The sequence below is a fragment of the Notamacropus eugenii genome, chromosome 3 (assembly GCF_028372415.1).
Source record: "Notamacropus eugenii isolate mMacEug1 chromosome 3, mMacEug1.pri_v2, whole genome shotgun sequence".
Taxonomy (NCBI): Eukaryota; Metazoa; Chordata; class Mammalia; order Diprotodontia; family Macropodidae; genus Notamacropus; species Notamacropus eugenii.
In genome coordinates this window covers 15,225,541-15,251,646 of record NC_092874.1, presented here as the reverse complement: position 1 = coordinate 15,251,646, position 26,106 = coordinate 15,225,541, and the positions used below count along the sequence as shown (strand labels likewise).

The following is a 26,106-nucleotide window of genomic DNA, read 5'->3' as shown; positions in this document are numbered from 1 at the left end:
GTATGGAGCATCTCTAATATGCAATGAGTGAATGAGCAAGGGGAAGAAACAGACACTTCCTATACATCAAGAATCCATCCATTCCTCTTCCTGAGTCCATAGAAAATACTTTGGATTAACTTAGTGAATCTTTTCACCCAGCCCTGTGAATGCTGGATTCACTCCTTTCTCCAGGATGGAGGGTATATCCTGACAGCAATAGCACTAGATTTCATTTAGTTATTTGACAAGTACTTCTTAAAGTACACCAGGAGGACAAGGAATCCCTGGATGTGAAGGAGTTAGACATTGTCTTCACCACTTCTCCAAGACTGTAGAGAAAGCATTAGAGTAGAAGCTGCATGAGGTCCAGATTGGTCAGGTAGAACATATCTCAGTGAACTGATCAAAAAGGTGAACTTGGTCTGACCAATATCCAGACATCAATTAGTCAATGAAAAGTCATTTCAACTAGATGCAGCAGTCTATGCAGATTGGTGGATGGGACTGGTCATGGCGTGTGGGTCTATAAAATAGCAGACCAGTTCAGAAACCAAAGGTTCAAACATCTGATGGTAGAGAGGAAAGAGCCACTCCTAAGAAGGAATCACTTGGAGAGTAGGGAGATGGGGGGCGAGGAGAGAATCTTGGTCTCAATCTCTGTCCCTTCCTCTATCCCCTTGGCCAGAGAAGGACCCAGGAAACTTTAAGTGAACTGGGCTATTTCTTGGACATTCCAGACACATTGACAGCTTTGGGAAGCAGGGTCTATACTGGCAGAAGAAGATGGATTGGCTAGGAAGGGGAAAAGCAGAGTCAAGTTTCTCTAAGTAGCCTAGCTATACCACACCCCAAGGGAACATGCTCCCAGAAGCTGTGAATTGCTGCTTGTCCTATGCACCCTCTAGGCTTGATCCCACGTTCCCTAGGACACTATATTTACTTGGTGGGAGGGTATGCCATAGACTTTTTCCTTGCTACATCACTTTAGTCAATACTTCTTTTTAAAAGCTAATTAAATCTGGCTCACTACTTGTATGTTGTTCAGTCATTTCAATTCTATCTGACTCTTCATAACCTCATTTGGGGTTTTCTTGGAAAAGATACTGGAATAATTTGCTATTTCCTTCTCCAGCTCATTTTACAGTTGAGGAAACTGAGGCAAACTGGGTAAAGTGCTCAGGGTTACATAGCTAGTAAATGTCAGATCTAAAGGCTTTACTCCAGGTTCAGCACTCTATATATTATGCCATCCCCTGCCCCTAATGACATGTCCCATCCAGCATCCCTTCCCCAACACTGAGTGATCTGAAGTTACCCCCAAAAGACTGTGATGTCATTGGGAAGGTGACATTTTGACACCTTTCCTGTCTCTTGGCAGGTTATGTCAATAAGCTGGAATCATTCTGAAAGTTTTAGTAACTTTATCAAACGTGGCATGTATTGGGCCTTTTTCAAGGTCAGCCAACCCATTAGTCCTCTCACTCCTCGGACACTTTGTAAATTCGATCATTGTTCTTTATCCAGAACTGTAACTAGAGTGGGACAACTGTTGGTGCTGTCGCCCAGGACCGTCCTTTGTGCCATGCCCGGCTTGCCACCCCATTCAACTGTTTTGGCCCTATGTGAAAGAATTCCAGTTACAGCTCTATCTGGGTCTGCAGTGAATTGGGCAATTCTCTTCTTGTTTAGGGGGTGGAGGCATGTTACAAATAGCCTTCTGCCTGGGCCTGGGAGCCTGCTAGCCTCTGACTGGTCTAATTCTGATATTGTACTTACTTCCCTTGGCAGGTGACAACAAAGTCGATTGTAGAGTCTTCAGCCTGCGACACTGACTTCTGAATATTTGTCATCTGGATGATATTAACTTCAAGGATTCCCTCTTATGAAACCAGCCCCAAGCACCCCCGCCAAGGGAGAGAAAAAAAAGAACCCAGTGAATCAGAAGGGCAAAACATACAAAGACTGCCTTCTCCTGCTTTCCCTCTCCCCACTGTTGAGAAACCAACAAACCAAATCAAAGGTCCTGGATTCTGCCCAGTGGCTCCGTATCCATGGAGCCCAGTGTCCTGAAAAGCCCAACTGAGCTGCTGACTTCTCTTCTAGTTTGTTTTCATTTCCCTTCTTACATAAAGTGTGAACTTGTGATAACTAGCAAGTGGAACAATAGTGCCCAAAGCCAAAGCAGTCAGTGCCTTCTGGGCAGCGGGATCAGAGAAAGCCAACATGACCCATGGCCACCAGATTCAGGGAGCCCTATGTGGCCAGTCAGGAGCTGCTGAGAGTCAAGGCTGGGGCAGTCACACTTAACAGATTGTCTTTTAGTACAGCCCTGCAGTGTAGCCAGCCCCCGCTCCACCCCATCCCAATTTGGCAGACCCAGGATTCAGGAGCTCCTGTCCTATGATTGGAGCCAGCTCATTAAGTATGAAGATACCTCTATGCTAGGAGGGATGCCAGGGGCAACCAGGAAATTGCTTCCTCTTCTTACCACACCCCCCCATCCCCAAATACATCTCCTGGCACCTGTCAGGCTGCCTGAAATGCCAACACTGGAGATTCATTTCTTTGTGGCCTAAAGGCTTTTTGGTTTTTCAAGAGTACCCGATTGAAATATATGTATCAGTGGGCAATAATATAGGATCCCCCTGGAAATAATACAGGAATATTCAAGAAGGGAAGAGAGGGCACTTGGTAGGTGGCAGCCAAACTGGAGGATTTCTCAGTTTTGCTGAGATGAATGGCCTGGTATTGTGTGGCCTAAACTTGGAAATACTGAAAAGCTGAAGCCAGTCCTTAAGAGATGTCCATTTAGCTCATTTAAATACAGTGGAAATGGGACTGGGTTGGTGCTCCTCGACTGTCAGCTCTGCTACTTGGGAGGTTGGGGATGGTGAATCCCCTTGAGATCAGGAGATCTGAGTTTCAATAGGGTTAACACCAATCTAGTACCCATACTACATCTGGCACCCATATGGTGAGCCCCAGGAGCAAGGGGGTTACTGCTGCCTATGAAGGAACAAACTTCCCCAGGTCAGAAACAGAGCAGGTCAAACTTCTGTGTCAAGTGGTCGAGGGAAGTGGTATCAGGCCCGTGAGTGGCCTCCACACTTCTAACCTGGGTGAGATAGGGAGAGCCAGCTTTGAAATCAATCTTTTTAAAAATGATGTAAGGAGAGAGGTTTATCCTCTCTGTCCAACTAGAGTTTAGTTTTTTGGAGGGCAGCAATCGCACCTTGGACTTCTGTATCTCCATGAGCCCCTAGAGCAATGCTAAGAATGAGTTAGGAGATCAGGAAATAAACGCCTATGGATAGAGTTGGGTATCCCAGCGGGCTCCGGGTGCTTACCTACAATTGTGAGAGATGCCACAAAATGGCCGTATCTGATGACCTGGCAGCTTTCATCAGGAGTCTCTCTCCTCCAATCTTGTAGGCTGGCATCAGTGGGCAATGGGGTGGGAGCATCAGAGGCATTTACAGTACTAACTGAGAATTGAGAAAGAGAAATCTATGGCATAACAACAGAAACTAGTAAAACATTTTAAAATGATGTTTCAGCAAAGCATGGAAAATAAGATGTGATTGAAAATGCTTTAAGAGTTTGGACTGAATTGAATGGAAGAGCAGACAATCTGGTACCAAGCGTATGAGTTTTCAATGGGGATGGTAGACAACCCCAGATCATGTTCCATCAATCCAGCAACAAGCATTTATTAAGCTCCTGCTATATACCTGGCATGGCCCTGGGTACAGGGACAAAAAAAGTGAGATAGCTCAAAGAAATAAGGAGAGGGATTGGTGGGAATGGTAGAATCCAGGCTGAAAGCCAGTCTCCTGATCCAGGTCACAAATCCATACAGCCACATTCCTGCTAACTGATGCATTGGGTGTATAATAAAAGTTTCTTTTGAGCTCTAGGCTTTATTGATGTAATCAAGAGAAAACAACAGTATTAAAGTATCAAGAAACACCAATCCCAGTATCTGACTGGGTTCCTGAGGGTGTGCTATAATGGAAGGGCCAGAGCTTAAAACTCTCAGGGTAATTACACAAAGCACTTTTTCCCCCCTTTGTGATTTCAGGATCATTTCTGGGAAATTCACTTTTGGTTGGCATTTAAAAGATGCAGAGTCTTATTTATCACAGACAAAACCTTCATTAAGTCAAGGCCATTTAACAAAGTGGGAAAGATTGCAAAGATGTTCAACCTTATTTTTTCTTTCCATTTCCAATGGTGTTCCACACCTAACATAAACTCCTTCCTCACCTCTGCCCGGAGCAATCTGAGCTCCTTTCAAGGCTCAGCCCTGGTGCTGTCTCCCACACGTGCCTCTGCTGCTCTCTCCTCCTCTCTCCCTCCCCACCCGCCTAGCCCTTGCCCCATCTCTGAAACTACTTTGTAAATTGGTATCCATGTTGTCTCCCTCTGAAGACAGGAGCTATTTTCCATTTTTGTCTTCATCTCCCCAGTACCTGGTATAGCATCTGGTGTGTGGTGGGCCCTCAACAACCACTTATTGAATGGATTTGAATTTAAAAGGCATGCCATAACAAGCACTTACCCAGCAACTTTAAGTTTGCAAGGGCAGCTAGGTGGTGCCATAGTGGATAGTGTGGGCTTGGAATCAGGAAGATTCATTCATCTTTGTGAATTCAAATCTGACCTTAGACACTTACTAGTAAGTCATTTGACCTTGTTTGCTTCGGTTTCCTCATCTTGTAAAATGAGCTAGAGAAGGAAATGGCAAACCACTCAAGTATCGGGAGAGAAAACCCCCAAAGGGTCATGATTGAAAAGATAGAACAATAAAAGGTTTGCCAATCACTTTATAATTTTTATCTCATTTGATCCTCACAACACCCCTGGGAGATAGGGTTTTACAGATGGGGAAACTGAGGCTGAAAATAGTTAAATGACTTGCCCAGGGGCACATAGCTAAGTGTCTGAGGCTAGATTTGAACTGAAGTCTCCCTGACTCCAGGTCCAGCACTCTATCCATTGCATCGAGCTGAGAAGGAGATGGGCAGACTTCATAAAGAATAAAGTCCCCAAAGCTACCATAAATGCCCATTTCAAAAAAGCAAAAAAAACCCCAAAACCTTCCTTGGAAACTTCTATCATGACACTGAGATGTGATTTCTGGAACTTTGTTTGCCCCAAAGGACTATAAACTTATTAGTGGGAGGAATTGTGGTAGTCGAAATACCAACGTGTAGGGAGTTTGGATTTGATCCTCTGGAAAACTGTCATAGCCCATTGAGTCTGTGGCCAGAGGGCCAGCTTGGGTCAAGTCCTGCCCCTGACATGTACAAAATGGCTGCGGGATCAGGGACAAGTCACTCACCCCGAAGTAACCCAGCTAGTAAGAGTAGCAACAAACATAACACAATAGTGGCAACCCATCCAAATTTCAAAGACTGTAAGTTAAAAATGAGCTGTTCACCTGCATCACTGGAGGGAGTTTCCACACCAGGCATTCTCTATCTTGATAAATCATCAGATGGGTATTAAAAAAAATCTGGGCTGGGTCAGTGAAAGGGCTGCTCTGTTCATTGATAAGGTCCTGATATACAACATGGTGTTACTCATTTATAGAAGTCATGAATGTTTACTAATTTTTCGCAGTGAAATTATAAGGTTCCTTAGGAAATACTAGAAAGAGAGAAGAAAAGCTTCAGACAAAGAGCTAATGTAAACTTTTGGGGGATGAATTCAATATGTTGCAATAGCCAAAGTCATATCTAGATTTCAATGATGTAAAAGGTATATAAATTATATAGATCTACAAATGCTATGACTAAATTAATCTTCCTAAAGCCCAATCTGATCACAGTCATTGCCTGGCTCAAAAACAGTCCATGGACCCCCGTTGCCTCCTGAATCAAGTCCAAACTCCATTTCTTGGCCTTTGGGCCCTTCAGGATTTTGGCTTCAATTTATTTTTCTTGCCTTATCTCCTGGCATTCACTCACCCTATGCTCTAGTTAAAGTGGACTGCAGACATATTCTCCATCCTTGCCTCAGTCAATATCATTCTTCAACAGTGTTGTTGACACATGATATCCAAGGCCTATTATATATCATTTGGAATCCCATTCTAAGGCTGTTTGGGGGAGAAGAGTGGATAAGAGGGGAGGAAGAGGTTCCCTTGAGCTACAAACTTTCCTCTTCTCTCTTCTTTCCTATTACATTTCAAGAACAAATGACCTTATGACCAGAGCCAGAGCTAGGTTGGGAAAACAGGGCACTGCCATGCGAAGCTCAGCTTGGATGCTCTTGGCTCCATTCTCTTTCCTCTGATCTCTGAGCAGAAGTTACCTTTCCCTCCTCTGGACATGGTGCTTTGAACCTCTTCTGAAGCTAAGGGATGCAGCATGATTCAAGAGTAGGGTCATTGACCCTGGATCAGAGGACCAGCACTTTGTCTCACCTCTGATGCTTGCTACTCGTATGACTTTGAGCAAGTCACTTCATTTTCCTGGGTTTCTGTTCCCTCCACTGTAAAATGAGAGGGTTTGACATGATCTCTGAGGTCCCTTTGAACACTAGAGCTGTAATCCTGTGAAAGAATTCAAGATATCACTAAGGTTTCAGAAGTGTGAGACTGGGCAAGTAGAGGAGCAGGTGGAGATGGAAAGATAGTAACTTTGAGCTTGGACATGTTGAATTTGAGGTTCCTCAGAGAATTCCTGGCAGAAAATTCCTGCTGGTTTTGAGCTGAAGGTCTGGAGCTCAGAAGAAAGATCCAAGCTAGAGGGAGATTTGAGAATGATTTCCATAGCCATAATGGTTGATGATGGAGCATGGAATGAGATTACCAAGAGAGAATTTAGTAAGGAGAGGACAAAAGCCCAACCCCTTAGAGAATAGCCACCTTCAGGAGATGGGAAGAAGATAAGGAATAAGGAATGCTAAGAGAAGAATCAGGAATAAGAGATATCTCCGAAGCCAAGGCGGAAATCATTACTGGCAAGAGAGGAGAGAAATGTCACCAGCCTTACATATAGCAGAGGGGACAAGGAAGGAGACTGAAAAAAAAGTCATTGGAATTGTCAATTAAGAAGTCACTGGTTATCTTGGAGGGGGTGTTCTATAGACTATTAGAACAGAATCTACATTGCAAGATGAGGAAAGAGTGTAGGTCACAATAAAAAAGAATTCAGGGGAGAGTGTAGGCAACTTTTTAAAGAAGTTTAGCAGGGGAGGGATGAATAATATTGGGATGGTTATTCATGGGGTAGAAGACATTTTTAGTATTGGGGAGATCAGAGCACATTTGTAGGGACATGGGAAGAAGCTAGTGGAGAGAGCCAGATTGAAGATAGAAAGATGGACGCCATGCCCGGCACATAGTAAACACTGAAATGCTTGTTGATTGATGGACTGAAGGAGCCCAAGACTAGTGATGGCTTCCAAGGATGAATGGCAAAGTATTCTTCCTGCTTGCAGCAGAGAGATGGTAGACTAGAGGTGTGGACAAGGCAGGCATTGTCAGGCATGGCCAATGTATTGCTTTGTTTTTCTCAACTGTCCTCATCTGTGAAAAGGTAGGTAGAGTTCAATTGGTGGGGAAAGGGAAAGAAGAGCTGTTGGGAAGCAAGCGACTTTAAAGAAAGAGAGAGAGAAATGCATCAATAAAGCACTTAAAAAAGGAAAGGGTGATGCTGAGAAATTTTGGAAATGGGAATGGGGGAGCTGGGGAAGGTCTGGCTGCATCATGGCGCCTAGCACAGTACCTCATATATCAGAGCTGTCTAATGACTATCCAGTGAGTAAACACACATTAAATGCATGTCATTTAAATAGAAATATTCCACTGGAGTAAATAAGCACCGTCTATTTGATATCTTAAAGTAACATTTTAAAAAAATCATGTAACAAAAGCTATGAGATTCCACCTTTGGGAACGATTCCATCATTTTAATTCCAGTAAAAAGCCCATAAATTTGAGCAGGCAGTCCCCCTTACAGGTATTATCCTAGCCATAAGGCCAGGATTAAGGTTCTTAGAACAAGTAGCTGAGACTTTCAAAGATCAAAAGCTACTTTCTTCTTCTCTTTTCCTCGCCCTCCCACGAAGCTCTTGAAGACTCTCCCCAAGTTTATACCCATGATTGAAATATGCCCTTTAAACAGAGACTGTCGTGAGAACAGAAAAGCAGGATGCACACGTTCAACGTAATATGATAAAAGTGATTTTCTTGCCATTAGAAAATAAGACACCAATCAAACCAAGTCTCATAAAGGCCACTTTTCTAGACACGCTCATGTCAGTCAGATAGGTGAGCATGACAGCTCCCACAGGACACCGTCATCCAACGCCTCTAAATCACATCTGTCTCTGCAGTTGCTTCTTTAATGGGGTTACTCTTGAGTTTTGTTTTCCAGGCTCAACTTTCTTATCTTGAAAAAGAAGCGAGAGAGCTCAAAGTTTTCTGCACTGTCCATTTCAGCAACTAGTATACAGAGTGGGATCAGAGGACCTGGGTTCAAATCCCTCTCCTGTTTGTCATCTACCATATGTGTAATGTTGAGTGAGTTGCTTGATTTCTCTGAGATACAGTTTCCCCAACTTTAAAATGAGAGTGTTTGGTTAAGGTCTCTTCCAGCTCTAGAGCTATGGTTATGAGCCAAGTCCTGGGTTTACTGGACTGTACACCTTCATTAATTTCTCTCTTCAATACTGAATTGACCTTGCCCATAATCAGACTCATAGAATGGCCATCATCACCATGAATCTGTTATTATTTAAATGTAGATGACCAGAATCATCCCAATGGAAGTGCATATGGAGTTGTAGCAAGGGGTAGCCTTTCTATCTAAGCTAGAAGAATGGGGAAGGGAGAAGTGCGTTTCTTAGGTGAAATCTGAATTACAGAATTTTTTTTAAAATGTCATTTTGATGGCCGAAGACTTGAAGATGCAGAGGCAGCATGGGGTAATGGCTTCCAGTCAGGAAGCCTGAGTTCAAATACAGCTTCTGACACATACTAGCAAGTCAGTATTCCAGGCAGCTTTCTAAAATGATCAGCTGGAGGTAATGGGAGTCCCCTAGTTGGTGAAATCCTAGGGTTAGACTACATTCAAAAATACTTTAAAATCTCTACCAAAGCCCAAGTAGTCCCCACCCCCTGCTGCCTGCCTGGCTGGTGTCATCTCCTAATAGGTCTTCCCCACCTCCCAGACTCCTCCTGCCTCCCATCTACCCTCCACATCTCCATTGGATTAATATTCCTTTTCTGCAGCTCTGACCATTGCACCCCTTTCTTCAAAATCCTCTGATGGATCAAGTCCAGGTGCCCTGGCCCCTCTTTCTAGGCCTTGCCTAACCTGGCCTCCTCCCTTCTCACTAGCCTCGCCTCACCCTACCAGGCAAACAGTTACTGGCTCTCTTCAATGCTTGGGCTGAATATTCTTATCTCTCAGGCCTTTGTTTATGGTCTTCCATATTCTGGGAACGTCCTCCCTTCACCAGTCCCTCCCCCACAACTATATCTCCCCCTCTCCAATAACATCCTACCCAGATTATAGATGTCACCTCCTCAAAGCCACCCAGTCCCTGCCCTCCCCTCTCAGAATCAAAGCTCTCCTGGAGCTCTCTCTTATATTCTGTGGCTTAGCCATTCATGTATGGCTGCATGGGTACTGATAATACTAAACATTACGTTCTAGAAGGTTAGGGGCTGTTTATTGTCTTGGTTTGGGTTTTGTAGAGGCTTGAACAAAGACTAGCGAGTTCTTCTCCCTTAGGAGAATGAGGAGAGAAGTAGAAATAGCACTTGGCACAGCACTTGGCACATTGTAGGCATTTAAAAAGCTTTTACTGATGTTGATGATTGACTGATATAGGAAGGGCTAGGAGAGCAGCTAGGTGGCGCCACAGTGGATAGAGTGCTAGTCTTGGAATCAGGACGATCTGAGCTGAAATCCTGTGGCAAATGCTAACTATGGGACCCTTTAGTTTTTCTTAGCCCCAGTTTCCTCACCTGTAAAATGAGGGGGTTGGGTTATGTCCTCTAAGGTCCCTTCTAGCTCTAAGTCTATGGTGACTAAAGCCAATGGACCATAGAGCTTTGCGGAATATTAGAATTTTTGTCCCAATTGTGAATGTGATATGTGATATGTGATAACCCTAACACATATCTCCCTAACCACTGAAAAGGAAGAAAACAGGAAGAGAGTCCCTCTAACTGGAGGTCTCCAAGCAAAGGCTATACAAACATTTGCCAGTACTTTACAGAAATTTGTTCTGGGGGTATGTGATGGCAGCAGCCCTTCTAATGCCAAGACGCTGTGATTATCAGGAGTCCTATAGCTCAGCCTCCCAAGCTGCTTTGAACCTTTACCCTTTTCCCCATTTAACAAGCAGCATGCATGATCCCTGTCATTCTTCCTAACCCCAGTGGTGATTAATGATTTTTTAAAATAGGTGCTGTTACAGGATAATTGCATTATCTCTAGCCACTGCTTCAAATCAGCAATCTAAAAATATCACTGGAATTGAAATATCTTCTTCTACTGGGGGAGGGGGGGGGGCAGTGCAGATATCCACCATGATGCATTGGAAACTTCTTACCTGCTTTGTGCTTACCTATAAAGTAAGGAGAGGTAGGTGTTGGGGGACTGGGAGAAGGCCTAGGACATGGTCCCGGGGCAGAGGCTTGGACGGTCAGGTTAAGAGAGAAGGTTCCATTGAGTGTGTAAGTATGATTAAAAACAGGACCACTGGAAATGAAGAGGCCACTGTTGTCTCCAAACTCCCATTTGTAGTGGATGGTGGAAGTATTCAGGAAGTGACTGGGATCGTGGAGGTGAACATCAAACACAACAGGAAGGTCCTTGATGAAGATGTCATCAGATGAATTGCGATCATTCTTTTGGGACATATTCACAAATACAAGAATTTCATCTGTAAGACACGCCCCCATACACAAAAGTAAGTGAATAAAAATATGATGATTTGGCTTAGGGTAATGGTCTTTAAGCCCTGAGGCAATAAAAATCAAAGTGTGAAATATAAAAATTATATTGGATTTCCTATTTACTAGCGTTTTCCTAGAAACTAAAATGCCCTCCATGTTTTCCTTCTTTGGGTAGCTAGGTGGTGCACGTTATAAAGTGTTGGATAGAGTTCAAATCTAGCCTCAGACGCTTACTAGCAGTGTAATGCTGGGCAAGTCACTTTAGCCTGCTTGCCTCAGTTTCCTCATCTGTAAAATGAGCTGGACTAGGAAAGGGCAAACCACTTCAGTGTTTTTTGACAAGAAAATCCCAAATGGGGTCACAGAGAGTCAGAGATGACTGAAAAATGCCTGAACCACAACTTTCCTTCTTTTCGGTGTTGGCTCACAGCATTGACCATGTCTTACATGATCTCCTTCCATTCCTGCCACTTATGGGCCCTTATTAAAATCCTTTCTATGCTTCAGGGAACAGATCAAATGACATCTCAATACTGGGAGCCTTCCCTGATTGCTCAGGTCGGAAATGATCTTTCCTCTGCCACTGAAATGGAATTTGGTTATCTTTTGGCCTATTCTGTTCCATTCCATTCTATTAAATACCATACTATATTCATCTACTAAATTCTGTACTATAGTCATATATGTACACTTAACTTGTATGTGACATACGTGCCCTATATAGTTGTAAGTTCTATGAGGGAGAAGTTAATTCTTGATCTCTGCCCTCAGCCTGGCTCCTGGTGCTAGGCACCTAGGATACATCATTGTTGAATGGAACCATGAAGTCATATATGGTGCTCTGGAGTAGGTGTCTCTAAACTACCCCAGGGTGCTGTAACTGCCCCAAATCCACATTGCTCAGATTAATTGCTTTCTTATTGGTAAGTTCCAAATTTCTCAGAATACTGATGAGGATGTTACTGATATGAAGAGTGCCAGAAGGGTAAGTCATTTACCTGTTACCATATATATGTCCCTGGTAGATGTGACTGGGACATAAGTTCGGTGCCCTCTTCTGTACACAGTCACTTCCATGAGTTGGGGACCAAGAGTCATGTTGGCTGTGTTTATAGAAACTGCAGCTGAAGATCGTCCCAATTTGGGGAAATACTGGCCTGTGAGAAAAGGCAAATTGCAGTTACCCATTCGAAGAGGTATGGTTCTGAAAGAATGGCTAGAGGAGTTGGAAGGGACCTCAAGCATGTAGTCCAAACTCTACCCCCAAAAGAATCCCCACACTAGCAAACCCAACAAGTGGTTCTTCAGTCTTTGCTTGAAGACCTCCAAGGAAGGGGAGGTCATTACTTACTGTGGCCCCCTGCTCCATTCTGGGGTAAATCTGTTAGAAAGTTAGTTAAGCCTGGAGTTACTTCTTTGCCACTTTACTCATCACTTCTGGTTCTGTCCCTTGCTCTTGATAGATTCTTCAAACCTAGAATGCAGCTCTGGCTTTATATTTCAGATAGGATAACACTTAAATCCGTACTTACACAATTCATGAAAAACAATTCCTTTCCAGACTGCTATGTAACCAAAGAGTAACACAGTTTTATCAGATTCCAGACTGGAATACAGGTCATCTTATTGGCCCAAAAAGGAGAATTTATTTAAAAATCAAGGCCTAAATAAGAAGCTCACTGGACCTAGGGCACAGTGCCATTCTTGGCTCCCCTTGGATGGGAGGGGGTTTTGGTGGAAGAGAGGAAATGTAAATAATAGCCCAGTATTTTCTAAACCCAGAAACATAAATTACTAAAGGAAAGGATCCCTATTTTACAAGAACTGCTGGGAAAGTTGGATAACAGATTGGCATAAATTAGATTTAAGACCAAAATCCTATACCATATGCCACAATAAACTCCAAATAAATATGCAGATTGAACATAAAAGAACATTTTTTAAAATAAGGAAAATGGAAGGAACTACTTTTCACATCTATGGGCAGAGGAAAAATTCGCCACCAAATAAGGCATAGAAGTAGTCACAGAAGACAGTGGACAATTTTCATTACATAACATTTAAGAAGCTTTCTCTGAACAAAATGATTGAAGAATGGATAAGAAAAAATGCAGTGCAGAAATTGTTTTCATCCAACATTACTGATAAAGGTCTAACTTCTAATACATACAGAGAATTGATTAAAGAAAAAAGTCCAACAGCCATTTTCCAATAGATGAGTAAACAGGTATGAATAATTTTCAAAAGAAGAATTGCAACCATAAGTGACCACATGAAAGCATGGTCCACATCACAGATAAGAGAATGTAAATTAGAACAGCTCTGAGGCTTCACCTCACACCCTGTGAATTACCAAAGATAAACCAAGATGGGAGCAGTTAGTGTTGGAGGGGCTGTGGAAAGACAGACATGTTTGGAATGGAGCTGTGAATTTCTGACTCCAGACTCAGTGCTCTATTTGCTGAGGCCCCCAACTTGCCGCAACGAAACAGAGTGGAGTGGCTGAACTTAGAAGTCAACAGAGACATGGGTTCAAATATGACCTCAGACACTTACTAGCTGTGTAACTATTTTTGACCTCAAGTTTCTTCATCTGTAAAATGGGATAGCGACAGCACTTTCCAAGGTTGTGAGAATCACAATGAGATAGTGTTTGCCAAGCACTTTGCAAACCTTAAAGTACCATAGATAAATTAGCTATCATTACGCTATCCTCCTCTCTGCAGAGAGGTTCAAGGTTGTAACACATTGTTAGACCTAGTGGCAGTGCTAGCTATTTTTGCTTAACTGTTTTTCTTTGTTGCAAGGGACAGAGAGGGGACTCTATCCAGAAAGGTTTGTGGTGTTAAAACCAAAAGGCAGCAATAATCTTTATTGGAGGTGGGTGGTAAGAATGTATCCGTGACTATCACAGCAAGAGGCTGTCTTGTACTTGTTTGTTTTCACATCAAAGACTCAACGAGGCGGCCCAGGGGACAGAGTATTGGGACTTATATTACTGAGTTCCTGAATTCAAATCAGGTCTCAGACACTTAACGAGTTGTGTGATCCTGAGCAAATCACTAAACCCTGTTTGCCTCAGTTTCCTCATCCTATGAAACTGGTTGGAAAAGGAAATGGCAAACCATTCCAGTATCTTTGCCCAGAAAGTCCCAAATGGGGTCATGAAGAGTCAGACATGACTGAAATGACTGAACAGCAAAATGAAGCACAGATTTCTTGGTGACTCTCCCTGGGTTTGGATAAAATGAAATGTGGATTATGGCATAATAGAGGCAGATTCTAACGTATCCATGGCTTTTAAGAAACTAGTCATAATTATCGCTCCTTCTCCAAAGGGCTTTCCAGTTACAAAGAGCTCTGTACGCATTCTAGCTGGCCCCTCCCAAGATAGCAGCAAGGTTAAGGACAGAGACGATAAGCTGGAATCATTGTATTCCAAACGCCAGGTTCTGTCCATCCTGTCAGTCTTTATGAATGAGTAGAGATAACCCTGTCAGACGGGTGGAAGGGGGGAAATCAAATGAGCTCCTAGGATCTTCACTGGAGGGGACTCTGGAGAATAAAATGACTATCAATTCAAGTTGAACTGAATGCATAAATCTCATGAGGACAGACTCCATGTTACAGATAAAGATTATATTCCCAAGACTAGACAAAAAAGAAAAATCTTCAACCATAACATAGCGTTACAATGTTATTGCTGATGATGGACAAAGGGCAGAACACCAACTCTAACTGAAACCTCAAAAGGGCAGGAGAATGCCCCCCAACCCCACAGGGCAATCTTGATTAGAATGTGAGGACGGACAGGCCAGTCAGGATCTGCAAATGTTCCCTCTGGAAAGGGCTTTGGGGATCATCTGGCCCAACCCCATTGTCTTACCCATAAGGGAACCGTGGCCCATAGAGTCAGAGTCATAGATCATGGCCACACAGCTCGTTATCAGCAGGGCTGGGCTGTAAGCTGCCAAAGTTTAGGGAATTGAACAGAGCAAACAGTTCTTAAATTCTTATAAGCAGAGAAAAAGATGTCAAAATGCCCAACCCCAGTAATAATAATGATAAACATTTACAGAATGCTTTAAAGTTTGCAAAGCACTTTACCTCTTCCTCTGCAAAATGAGACAGTTGAACTCGGTATTCTCTACAAGAGCCTTCGGACTCTAGGTCTATGAGCTGAGGATTATTTCAGTTGCTATGTCTCACAATAATCTTGTTTAGTGGGTACTAATGACAGTCTCCTTGCACACTTCATACAAGGATGGAGCAGTTGTTCTAGGATCTTGGACTGAGAGTCAGAAGGGACCTTAGTGGCTTGATTTACAGATGGGGAAATGGAGGCCCAGAAAAGTGAAATGACTTGTTGGGAGTTCCCAAATTCTAAGTGTCTGAACCCAGGTCTTCCTGATTCCTTCTAGAGGAAGCTACGGGAATAGAAAGGAAAAGATCTGATAAAATACCAACCAAGTGTATGAAAGATGTAAATAAAATTCTTCCTCTTCCATCCAGGATGGCAAGGAAAGGGCTTCCCATCTGGAAACACATGATGGGTACTTCTGTTTGGGCATTTTCCCCAGTCTCTCTCCTCTGTCCATCCAGTCCAGTTGTACACATAAGAATCTGAAGATGAGGCAGTGACTATACACAGAAAGGAATGGGTCAGAATCCATACAGGAGGGGGGAGAATGGAGGGAGATGGGAGCTGACAGTAGGGTCCCCCCAACCCCCATTCCATTATAAATGTAGAAGGGCAGTTGAAAACCTGTAATTCTGTCTGGGCTTAGGCTAATTACCTAATGTGGCACTTATCTACTGATTGGTTCTCAAATCACCAGCCCATTCAAATCCAACTGATGGTTTTTTCATGAGAAGTTTTGTTTAAAAAAAAAATCACAAGGACTCTTTTGCATGTATGAAATTACTGACAGGAGCCTGGTCTTAGAACTAGTTAGTTGAGCTAGACTTGAAATTCAGACTGTGGAGCAGGAGTGGGGTCACAATGGCCCCTGCATTCTTCTTTGCCCATCTTCCAAGATCATTATCCCACTAAAAATAACAAATGGCCAAGCTCTTCTCTGACTTCCAACTCAGAGCCCGATACAGTGGCCGGGCCTCATTAGCCAGAAGACTTAAGTCTATTTATAAAACTAAATGAATAATGAGGGCCCCTAAATGTGCGCTAATTAAGTCGCGCATCTAATTGTAGAGATTGTAAGCAAAGACTCTCATCTAGAAGAATAGAGCCATCCCATGGGAGCCAGCGCCTAATTGGGACGTGGTCACCGATTATTCCTTATTGTTCCCCTTATCAAAGACGAGCAAAAAGGATATTTTTCTATTTTTCAAAGGTTCTCTTAAATCTTAAATTCTATATTCAAGGCTTTTCTCCGCTGCATTCTTGACATCAATGAATGGCCAGTCATTTTCAGTTAATATAATCTCTCCTTGAAATATGTTACTTAGAAACTATGCAGAGCTGTTGTGCTTGGTTGTTTTTTTTAAAAAAAAAGAGGAAGGAATCCGAGGAAATTCCAAGCACTTTTTAATACCAGCCAGTCTGGGTTTTCATTTTGGAAAGGGGAAAAATTCACTGGAACGGAACGTAGATGAGGTTTAAGCGAGGGATGAGAAACGGGAAATTCTCAAACTGGTCTTGCTAATTTCCCTTTTGCGAGCTTTCTTTGATTAACTAAAGAAGTTGATGAATTCCACCCCCTCATTCAGGGAAGATGTCATCTTCACAGCATCAACTAAGAAGTCCTTTTTCTGTATTGATGTTAACATTCAAAAAAGAAGTCTCCTTGAGTCTGAAAGGCTTCCTCATCGAGCCGAGCCTCTGACAGGTACTAGACTGGTGGCTGACCCCGAGCAAGTCCCTTAACCTCCTCGTCCCCCACCCGCCCTCTGAGACAGCTGCTGACCTACAGCAGGGCAGAAATTTCCCATCCCAGGCTCTCCCACGAGGATAAAGGCCACCCGTCCGGAGCAGAAATTTGTGTTCTATTTTCGAATTTTTCTTTGGTTAAAGAAGTTGATTCATTAGATCTGTAGTTCACCAAATATTCTCTCATTACGACTACTGTTTTTTTATTATTACTACGATCCATTATTATCATTACTACTACTCTTATAACTATTATATTTGCATACTATTATTATTAACACTGCTGCTCTGATTAGTGTAACCATTAGTAATGTTATTGCTACTACTCTGGTTATTGTAACATTATTATTACAACTATTACTGATTATTTTAACTGTAGCTATTATTATTATCATTATGAGAACTACTACACTATTGTTATTATTATTAGTCTAATAACAGTAATTAGACACATTCCATTTGCTATGAAATACAAAAAACTGGGGGTGGTATCTTAGCTGCTTTACATAAAGATAAAATGGAACAAGTCTCACAAGCCTTGACTGGATCAGGCACATAGTAGGTGCTAAAGTTATTGAAATGAAAATCATTGGACCCATCTGTCAAATTGTCTGCTGTCTGAATAACCTGAAGAGCTTGGATTCCCAGCACAAAAAGCCTGTTGAGAACCAGCCTGGAGAGTCCCACTTGAGCCTAGCAAAAAGCCCGTACCTGACAATACAGTCTTTGTGAGGTGGTTCTGCTCACCCAGGTCCCTCTTAGAAGAACTAACTCTCTCTCTCTCTCTCCCCCCGCCTTTCTCTGTCTCTTTCTCTCTATCTCTTTCTATCCCAGCTTTCTCTCTCTCTCTCTTTCTCTCACTGTCTCTGTCTCTCTCTCCCCCCTTTCTCTCTCTATCTCTCTATATCTCTGTGTCTTTTTTTCGTTTCTTCTTTTTTTTTAAAAAGAGGAAACTAGAAGGGGCCGAGCAACCTCCCTGCTGTCCCTCAGTTGTGGGCAGCTGTATATTCAGGCCAGAACCACGGATCACTCCAAATTTCCATGGCCGAGATCATTTTTATTTCATGGGCTATCCTAACTTTGTAATTTTGTCTACTTTAGGCTGTGAGAAAGCTGAGAGATGAAAGATGAAAATTAAGGAGGGCCCTGACCAGCCATCGATCCCAAACTGTTCATTTTAGAGAAGAGAAAATTACTGAACAGAGAGGGGAAAGAATGTGCACAAGCACCCGCCCCCCCCAGCAGAAAGGGAGGGCGGCACAGGGGACAGGCTAGGAGACAAAGGAGCTGGGGTCAATCCTGCCTTTGGCACTGAGGACCTGGGTGGCCTTGTCATCATCTAACCTCCGCAGGCCTCGGTTTTTTCAGCTGGACAAGAGGGCTGGACTGGACGGACCGTGAGGCCCTTTCCAGCCCTAAAGCTAATCCCTTAAGCCAAGTGGCAGAGTCAACATTTGACCCAGATCTTGGGACTTCAGAGCTAGGGCCCTTTCTGGGGTTGCTCGGCTGCGGCCGCAGCCGCCTGCTCACCGTTCTCGCAGCTCCGATCGTAGACGATATTGCCGCTCTCGTCTTCCTTTTGACATCTGGGGAACACCAGGCTCACGACAAAGGTGATGTTGGATCCCACCAGTGCTGGGGAGTCACTAGTAAGGATGGCCCGCACCTTTCCCCCTGAGAAATGAAAACAAAACAAGGAAAGTCCATGGGGCACTGACCCAGCAGGACCTATTCCTTTCCTTTGGGAGTGATCACATAACATGCAATAAGGACAAGGGATGGACCTGGGATTTTACTGGTATGGGGGACTTGCAGATGAGGAAACTACCTCTCCCAATGTAGGTAAGGATCTCTCTGCAGTTTATAGCTTCAGAGTTTCAGGGGCACAGTGGGGTGACATGATCTGATTGGAAACAGTCACTGCATGGCAGAAGTGAGACTGGAACCCAGGCTTCTGGACTTCCAGGCTAGCTCTTAGTCTCTCTGCCAGCCTTATAATGAATCCAGTTCAGTACCTGCATTTCTCCTAATGGTTATTATAAACTACACATATCTCTACAATATTAATGCTCAGAACTGTTGCTTGGAGCCCTCCAGTTCATTCATCCGTCGTGAAGGCTCAGACCACGGCACTCTTTGCCATTCACATGCACTAAGGACACTATTGGGGGACACTTGGGGGCACAAAGTTAGTGACTGTCTGAAGCCCCTCTCCCACTGTTCAGCTTTTGTGCACAATCTCTTCTCCATCTGGTCCCAGAACAACCAGTTTGTAAACCGTCTTATCCAAAGCCGTCCCCCATGGAGCGAAGAGTGTGCGTGTGTGGGAGGTGGGGGGGGGGGGGGGTTGGTGGAGGATCCAAAAAGAAAAAACTGGGTTGCAGGAGTGCTAGACAATGTTTCTTTTCAACTAAAGCGAGCTGTAATATCTGGCGTGATTTTTAAAATGCTGTAAAAAAAGGATACTTATTATTATTGTTAGTTTCTGTTGAGGAGAAAGCAAAGTCCTGCAAAATCCAGGTAATCCTGATTTGTAATTACAACTCTGTCATGTAAAATAACAATAATATTATATAATGCTAAATAACATTATATTACATTATAAAATAATATTCCTATTTTTTGCCGAGTGGAATGCAAACTCCTACAAAATCCAGGTAATATTGGTATGTGATTACAGCTTGGTCATGTGCAAAATAATAATATTGTTATGAATATTATTAATATCAATCAACATTATTAATATTAATATTATCATTAAGCAGAAAACAAAGTCCTACAAAATCCAGGTAACATTGGTATGTGATTACAGCTTGGTCATGTGCAAAATAATAATATTGTTATGAATATGATTAATATCAATCCGCAATATTAGTATTAATATTATTATCAGGCAGAAAGTAAAGTCCTGTGAAATTTACTATATATAATGACACTTCTGTCACAGGCAAAGTAATATTTTGTTATGATAACAATGCTATTATTATTTTTGTTACTGCTACTACTGAGCCAAAAACCAAGTCCTGTACAATCGAGGCCAACAATCACATCCTATTACATTATATTATGTCTTAATGTCTTTTATAATAATGATTATTTTTGCTAAGCAGAAAGCAAAGTCCGGCAAAGTCTAGGTAACGCTGGTGTGTAATTACAATGCAGTCATATGCAAAATAATATTTAATATTATTGTTATTTTAAGTGGAAAACAAAGTCCTACGAAATCCAGGTCATATTAGCATTTAATTACAGCTCTGTCGTATGCAAAATAGTATTTTATTATATTAGAATTCCTGTTGCTCTTACTACAGAGCACAAAGCAAAGTCCTGCAAAGTGCCGGTAGTGTCTGCATGTAATTGCCACTGTCATATTGAAAATAACAATAAGAACATTATGAGATACGATATGATGGGGGTTATAGTAGAGCATGATATCATATCACATCATTTTAACATGGTTTTTGCCGAGCAGAAAGCAAAGTCCTGCAAATCCAGGTGCTCCTGGGGATTATTGCTCTGCCACGTGCAAAAGCCATCTGGGTGACTGGAGCAGCAGCGGGGCCAGACTAGACCAACTCCTTTTTATTTTCCTGGCAGCTTCGGATGTGTTGGCCCTCTCACTACCTTTCCAGCAGCTTTTCCACCGGGAGTCCCCCTCTTTCCAGACTGGGTAGAGTTTTTCATTCCATATGTTCTGGTCAGGAGACCAGCCGTGGAGTCGGTCCTGGTGCCTGATGGCAGGGGCAACAGCCCTTCCGTGGCTCACCACATCTCGAAATCCTAAATGAGGATAGAGAAGAATACAAGGGGCCATGGGTCTCCATTGCACTCTGGTATCCAGAAAGGAAATCTTGCATGAGCGTAGGACACATTGGAAGCAATGTTTGCCCCTTCTGCAAAGAGCAGAGAACATCCACCCATGGAGAACCTGGTTTATCAGGCAGACAGAGGAATAGGACTTTATTATCATTTATGTCAATCAACAAGGATGTAGGAAGTGACTGCTGAGTACCAGGCACTGTCCAAGGCTCCGAGTTGGGGATACAAACAAAAATGAGCCACTTCTCGCCTTTCAGGAGGTTACACCTCACAGCTCATTATCATTTATGTTTTAAGATTTGAAAAGCATTTTGCAAATATTATTTCATTTGGTCTCACAACAATAGGTGCTATTATTATCCCATTTTGCAGATAAGGAAATTAAGACAGGCAGAGGTTAAGTGACTAGCTCAGGGTTGCCCAGCTAGTGAGTGTCTTGAGGCTGGATTTGAACTCAGGTCTTCCTGACTACAGGTCCAGCACTCTGTGCACCACGGTGTCCCCAGGACACCATTTAATAGATAAAAAGTAAACAGAAGTATAACTGAGATGATCAGGGAACCTGCCCTTATCTGCTGGTCTGGTACACCTTCCATGAGCAGACCTTCGTAGAGTAGCTGCTGCATGCCCTCAGTCATGGGGATACAAGAAAGGGCATTCAACTAGGAGTTGCTGGAGAAGTATGTTCCTTCAGCAAGGGTCCAGAGCTCATGTCCCTCTAGCAGACTCAAACTCCCTGGGAGGTGCCCTGCTTTATTAACTGATAACCCATATTATGATAAAGAATTACAAAAAGAAAGACACTAAGGGCTGAGGCTCCATCTTGAAGTGGCCCTTGGGCAGAGTTTTGGAGAAAAAAGAACAAGATCTCAAGAGGCAGAAGTAAAGACAGACACAGGTTTTCCCAGCATGGGCACAGCCCATGCAAAGCTAAAGAGGTGGGAGATGGAGTGGCAGGTGTGAGAGACCGCAAGAAAGCCAGTTTGGTTGGATCATAGGGTGGTTGAAAGAAGAGTAAAGTATAATAAGCCTGAAAATCATAGGGAGAGTCAGGTCACAAAGGCCTTTAGATGCCCAAAAGAGAGATGTTTTATCCTAGACTAATAGGGATGATTAATAAGGCCAATAACCTGACATTTCTTCAATGGGGAGTGTCATGGTCCTACCTGCATTTGAGAAAAATCATTAATAGATGATAAGCAGTCTATTTATCTGTTCTATACCAAATATCACCATTATGGGAGTCTTTTGTAAAAATTAAAAAAAAAAAATAAAAGGAATCTCTTTGACTCCATTTGCAACATTTCATCCGATTCCACAGATATCTGTTGACTGCATACCATGCACCCCAACAGTCCTGGCCCTTGGGGACCCTACTACAGTAGTTGAAACTACCTCTTGGGGCATGAGCCAGTGCTGAGGCAATCTCTTCATGTCTGACATTTGTAGAAGAGGAAAACCCACATTCCTTGCCAGTTGTTTGGTTTCTTAATTATAAACCTTTGGAAATTGTTTTTCATAAAAGCCACTCTCAGAATGGATAAGTTGGATAGAAATAGCAGTCATCGAGAAGGACCAAGACAATTCCTGCTCTGAAACCAGCATTGAGAAGGCTGGTGTAGTGGAAAACACAGATTTAGGAAAACACAAAGGGCCTGGGTTCAAATTCTGTCTCTGTGGATTACCATAATATAACAGCTAGCACTTACATAATGCCTACAATGTGCCAGGTGGCATGTTCAGGGTTTTATAATTATCATCTCATTTGACCCTCACAACAACCCTGGGAGGTGGGTGCTGTTATTTACCCTCATTTTATAGCTGAGGAAACTGAGGCAGACAGAGTAAAGGACTTGCCCAGGGTCCCACTAAGTGTCTGAGGCTGGATCTGAACTCAAATCTTCCTGATTACAATCCAGTTTGCTATCCACTGCGCTAGGTAACTGCCCCTTGGTGGGTTAGGGGACAGCTTAAAAAAATTTCTTATCATTCTCATGTCATATATTTCTTTCCTCTTAAGTCTCCCCTCACCTTGGACCCAAAGAAGAAAAATTAAAATTAAGCAAAGTCAAATTGCTTTTGAACCAGCACATTTGAAAATGTATTGCATGGTCCTCTGGCAGTTAGGTGGTATAGTGGATAGAGTACTGGGCCTGGAGTCAGGAAGACCTGAGTTCAAATCCAGCCTCTGACACTTCCTAGCTATGTGACCCTGGGCAAGTCACTTACCCCTAGTTTGCCTCAGTTTCCTCATCTGTAAAATGGGGATAATAGCAGTACCTACCTCCCAGCGCTGTTGTAAGGATCAAATGAGATATTTTAAAAGTGCCTGGCACATTGCAAGGCCCTATATACATGTCAATCATTATTATTATATATTAGTATTAGTATAGCCAGAGTTTGAACACAGGCTTTCTGTTGACCAGTCCAACCTAGGAGCAGAGACACAAAGGTTTGAAGGGCTGGTGAAGGGTCCCAAAGGGTCCCTGACTGGGAGTCATTCTCTGGTAGGCAGTTTCCCTGCCCACCCCTCAAAAAAACAAACTAGATTTCATCCATTTCACATCCCAAGCCATCCAGCCCTGTAGTAATCCCCAGCCCAGAGGTGTCCGCAGATCTAGTCCCAGCAGGCAAACGGATAGAAAGGCTGGGAAAGGGCATCACCTGCCTGCCAACGCCCAGGGAAGGTCTGTGCCCATGATCCTTTTCTTGGTTACACACTGTAGGCTGAGGCACTTAGGGCAGCTTTGCCTGTACCAGGTCCCAGCTCACACCCTGGGGCTGGGGCTGGGTTTGGGACCCACCTGGAGCTCTGTAGCCCATCTGGAAGAAACATTGAGCTGCTACTCCCTGCCAGGACCAGGCAGGCTCAGACATCTGCCTTTCTTCTCCACCCCACCCATCCCTAGCTGGAGAAGCTGCCCCGCATGAGAAAGGGGCTTTTATGACTCAGGAGATCCTGGGAACTCAGAGGGACTAGTCAGGTCTCCCCCTCCTCCTTCCCTCTTTTCATTATTTCCCAGAACCCCATCTGCTCTCCACCCCTTGGTCAAAGGATTGTCAGTCTAGAGCTGGAAGGGACCTTAATTCAACTCCCTCCTTTTATAGATGAGGAAACTGAGGCCCCAAAGGCTGACTGATTTGCCCAAAGTTACATAGGTAGTAAGTGAGTGAGCTGAGATTTGAACGCAGTCCTTTAACTTCAGATCCATGTTCATGGATTAAGTGAAGGATTCTGGGATAAGAATCCGGAAAGGAGAGGGGTCTATCTATAGCATCTCTCACGAAAATAAAAAGGATGAGACTGTGAGAAAAAGAGCACTCTGGCACACAGCCCTAGGGTACCTCCCGAAGCTCTCCACAGAGTTAGAGCAGGTTAAGGAGAGAGGTATTTCCTGAGGCAGATGGGGGCAGACACAGGACTTTCAGTGGGGTGGCTCTTGACCCTGAATCACTGACTTGGAGTTCCAAGGGACCCCAGATCAACCTTCTCTTCTAAGTTTATGTTCTGGTTACTATCTTCTGAGCATTTATATGTGGTCTCCATAGGGTAGGAGCTTTATTTCCTCATTGTTTTGTATCCCCAGGCACAAAGCAGCAGGAAAGTATACAGGAAATGGTCAATAAATGTTTGGGTACTGATGAATCACAGATCCAGACCTACAAGAAACTTCAGACACCATCTAATTCAATCTCTCATTTTACAGATGAAGAAACCGAGGTTTCTAGTGGTGAAATAAACTGCCCACAGTGACAAAGCCCCTGTGTCCCAGTCCTATGCTTTCCCCAGTAAGCCACACCACAGTCAAATCAGCTAGTACTAGTGGAAGTCTGGACCAGTCACTTGCTTTGGCTCACTTGCCCTACTTTAGGTTCTCTCTGGTTCAAGGACAAGTTTTGAGACACTCCTCTTTTTTTTCCATCCTCTGATCTCCTTAGACTTGCATACAAGGACCTGGGCCAACTCTGTATCAGCCATGTGAGCCCCACCCGAGGCAGTTAACAAGCTTCTGCACATCTCTGGGGGGGAAGCCAAGCAAGGGAGAGTTTAGAAACACCCCTTTGGAGACTCTGAGGGTTGCTGCACTGCCAGGGTCCTCAGCCCTCTCGCCTGGACCTTAGGAATCAGTTTATCTGAGATCCTTATCAGAGAGAAGCCAGAGGGGTTCAGTGAGGCCAGTCTGCTCTGGGGTCAAAGGCAAGAGCTGGAAGGCTCAGGCCCAGATTAATGCAGACATCTGGCCAAGACCATGAGGTATCACCAATGGCAAATCGGCTCAAAGGGTGAGTGGGCCATCTTTGTAATATGTGCCAGGCACTAGACTAGGGGTCGGGAATGGGAAGTTCCTGCCCTCAGGGAGCTTATGCTCCAATGGCTGGATGAATCAGAGCTACAAAAATGTTTCCCTGTAAGCACAAATGGAAATGGTTATATTACAGACCTCTCTTTGCTCCCGTTTTCTCTCCTCCAGAGACCAACAGGGACAAGTTTCCACTAAGGAAAGCCCAAAACCTAACTGGGGGAGCTTTCGCGCAGACCCCAGCTCAGGCCCTGGCTGCTCCCCGACGCCCCCGCCCCCCATTCCCTGCTGCAGAGAGCTACTCACGTTTAGCGGCGTTCAGGGGGATGGGACCTGCCAAGACCAGGAGCCCCAGGAGAGAACAGAGGCCTGCCATAGGGGCTGGGGACTGAGCTGGCTGATCTGACTTCCTGTGCTCCAGCCACTTGGGGGAGAGCCCCAGCCGAAGGCCAGCTCCTCCTCTCCTCAATTAAAGAGGGCCTGGGGGCACATCATGTGATGGGGCTAAGCTTGGTTGCCTGATCTGGTGTCTTCAATTCAACCCCTATACCTCGTGCTCATGAGTCACAACTCTAGCCTTTCCTTCTTTCGTTATTTGATTGTCTATTAAAAAAAAGACAAAACCAAAAAAACTTCAACTTCATCTTTTCAAAGACTGTTCTGCAGACACTTCCAGACAACTCAAGGGGTACAGGGGTGAGGTGCAGAGGACCAGGGTTCAAATCTTTCTGGGCTGCTACTATTTATATAACTTTGGGCAAGTCGCCCAGTCTTTCGGAACCTCAGTTTCCTCATCTGTAAAAAGAAAAGATTATTCCAAATGATCTCTCAGTTCCCTTCTAGCTCTAAATCTATGATTCCCTGTTTATTTTATGATTCTGCCACCCATTTTAAAGAGATGAATTTTCATATAGAAAGGCTTTTCATTTATTCATTTATTTTAGTGTTTTTCATTCACTGGATTTGTCAGTGCCCAGTCTCAGGGCACTTATGTGACATAGTGGATAGAGTGCCAGGCCTGGAGTCAGGAACACTCATCTTTCTGAGTTCATATCCAGGCTCAGACTTTTCCTATCTGTGTGACTCTGAGAAAGTCATTGAACTCTGTTTGCCTCAGTTTCCTTGTCTGTCAAATGAGCTGGAGAAGGAAGTGGCAAACCCCTCCAAGTATCTTGGCCAAGAAAACCCCAAATGGG

The 26,106-nt window shown here is 43.6% G+C and overlaps 1 protein-coding gene across 1 annotated transcript in view; it reads right to left on the bottom strand.

Annotated features, from left to right (window-relative positions):
- GPNMB (glycoprotein nmb) overlaps positions 1–25,364 on the bottom strand; it is a 29,121-nt gene extending 3,757 nt beyond the window's left edge. Inside the window, exons 1-8 of the mRNA XM_072650917.1 lie at positions 25,217–25,364; positions 20,415–20,570; positions 18,321–18,464; positions 15,371–15,544; positions 11,902–12,060; positions 10,573–10,890; positions 3,330–3,467; positions 1,759–1,861 (exon numbers count right to left, since the gene is read on the bottom strand). Coding sequence (XP_072507018.1) covers positions 1,759–1,861; positions 3,330–3,467; positions 10,573–10,890; positions 11,902–12,060; positions 15,371–15,544; positions 18,321–18,464; positions 20,415–20,570; positions 25,217–25,286 — 1,262 coding nt within the window. The 5' untranslated portion in view covers positions 25,287–25,364. The remainder of the gene's footprint in view (positions 1–1,758; positions 1,862–3,329; positions 3,468–10,572; positions 10,891–11,901; positions 12,061–15,370; positions 15,545–18,320; positions 18,465–20,414; positions 20,571–25,216) is intronic.
- Between the last annotated feature and the right edge of the window lie 742 nt (positions 25,365–26,106).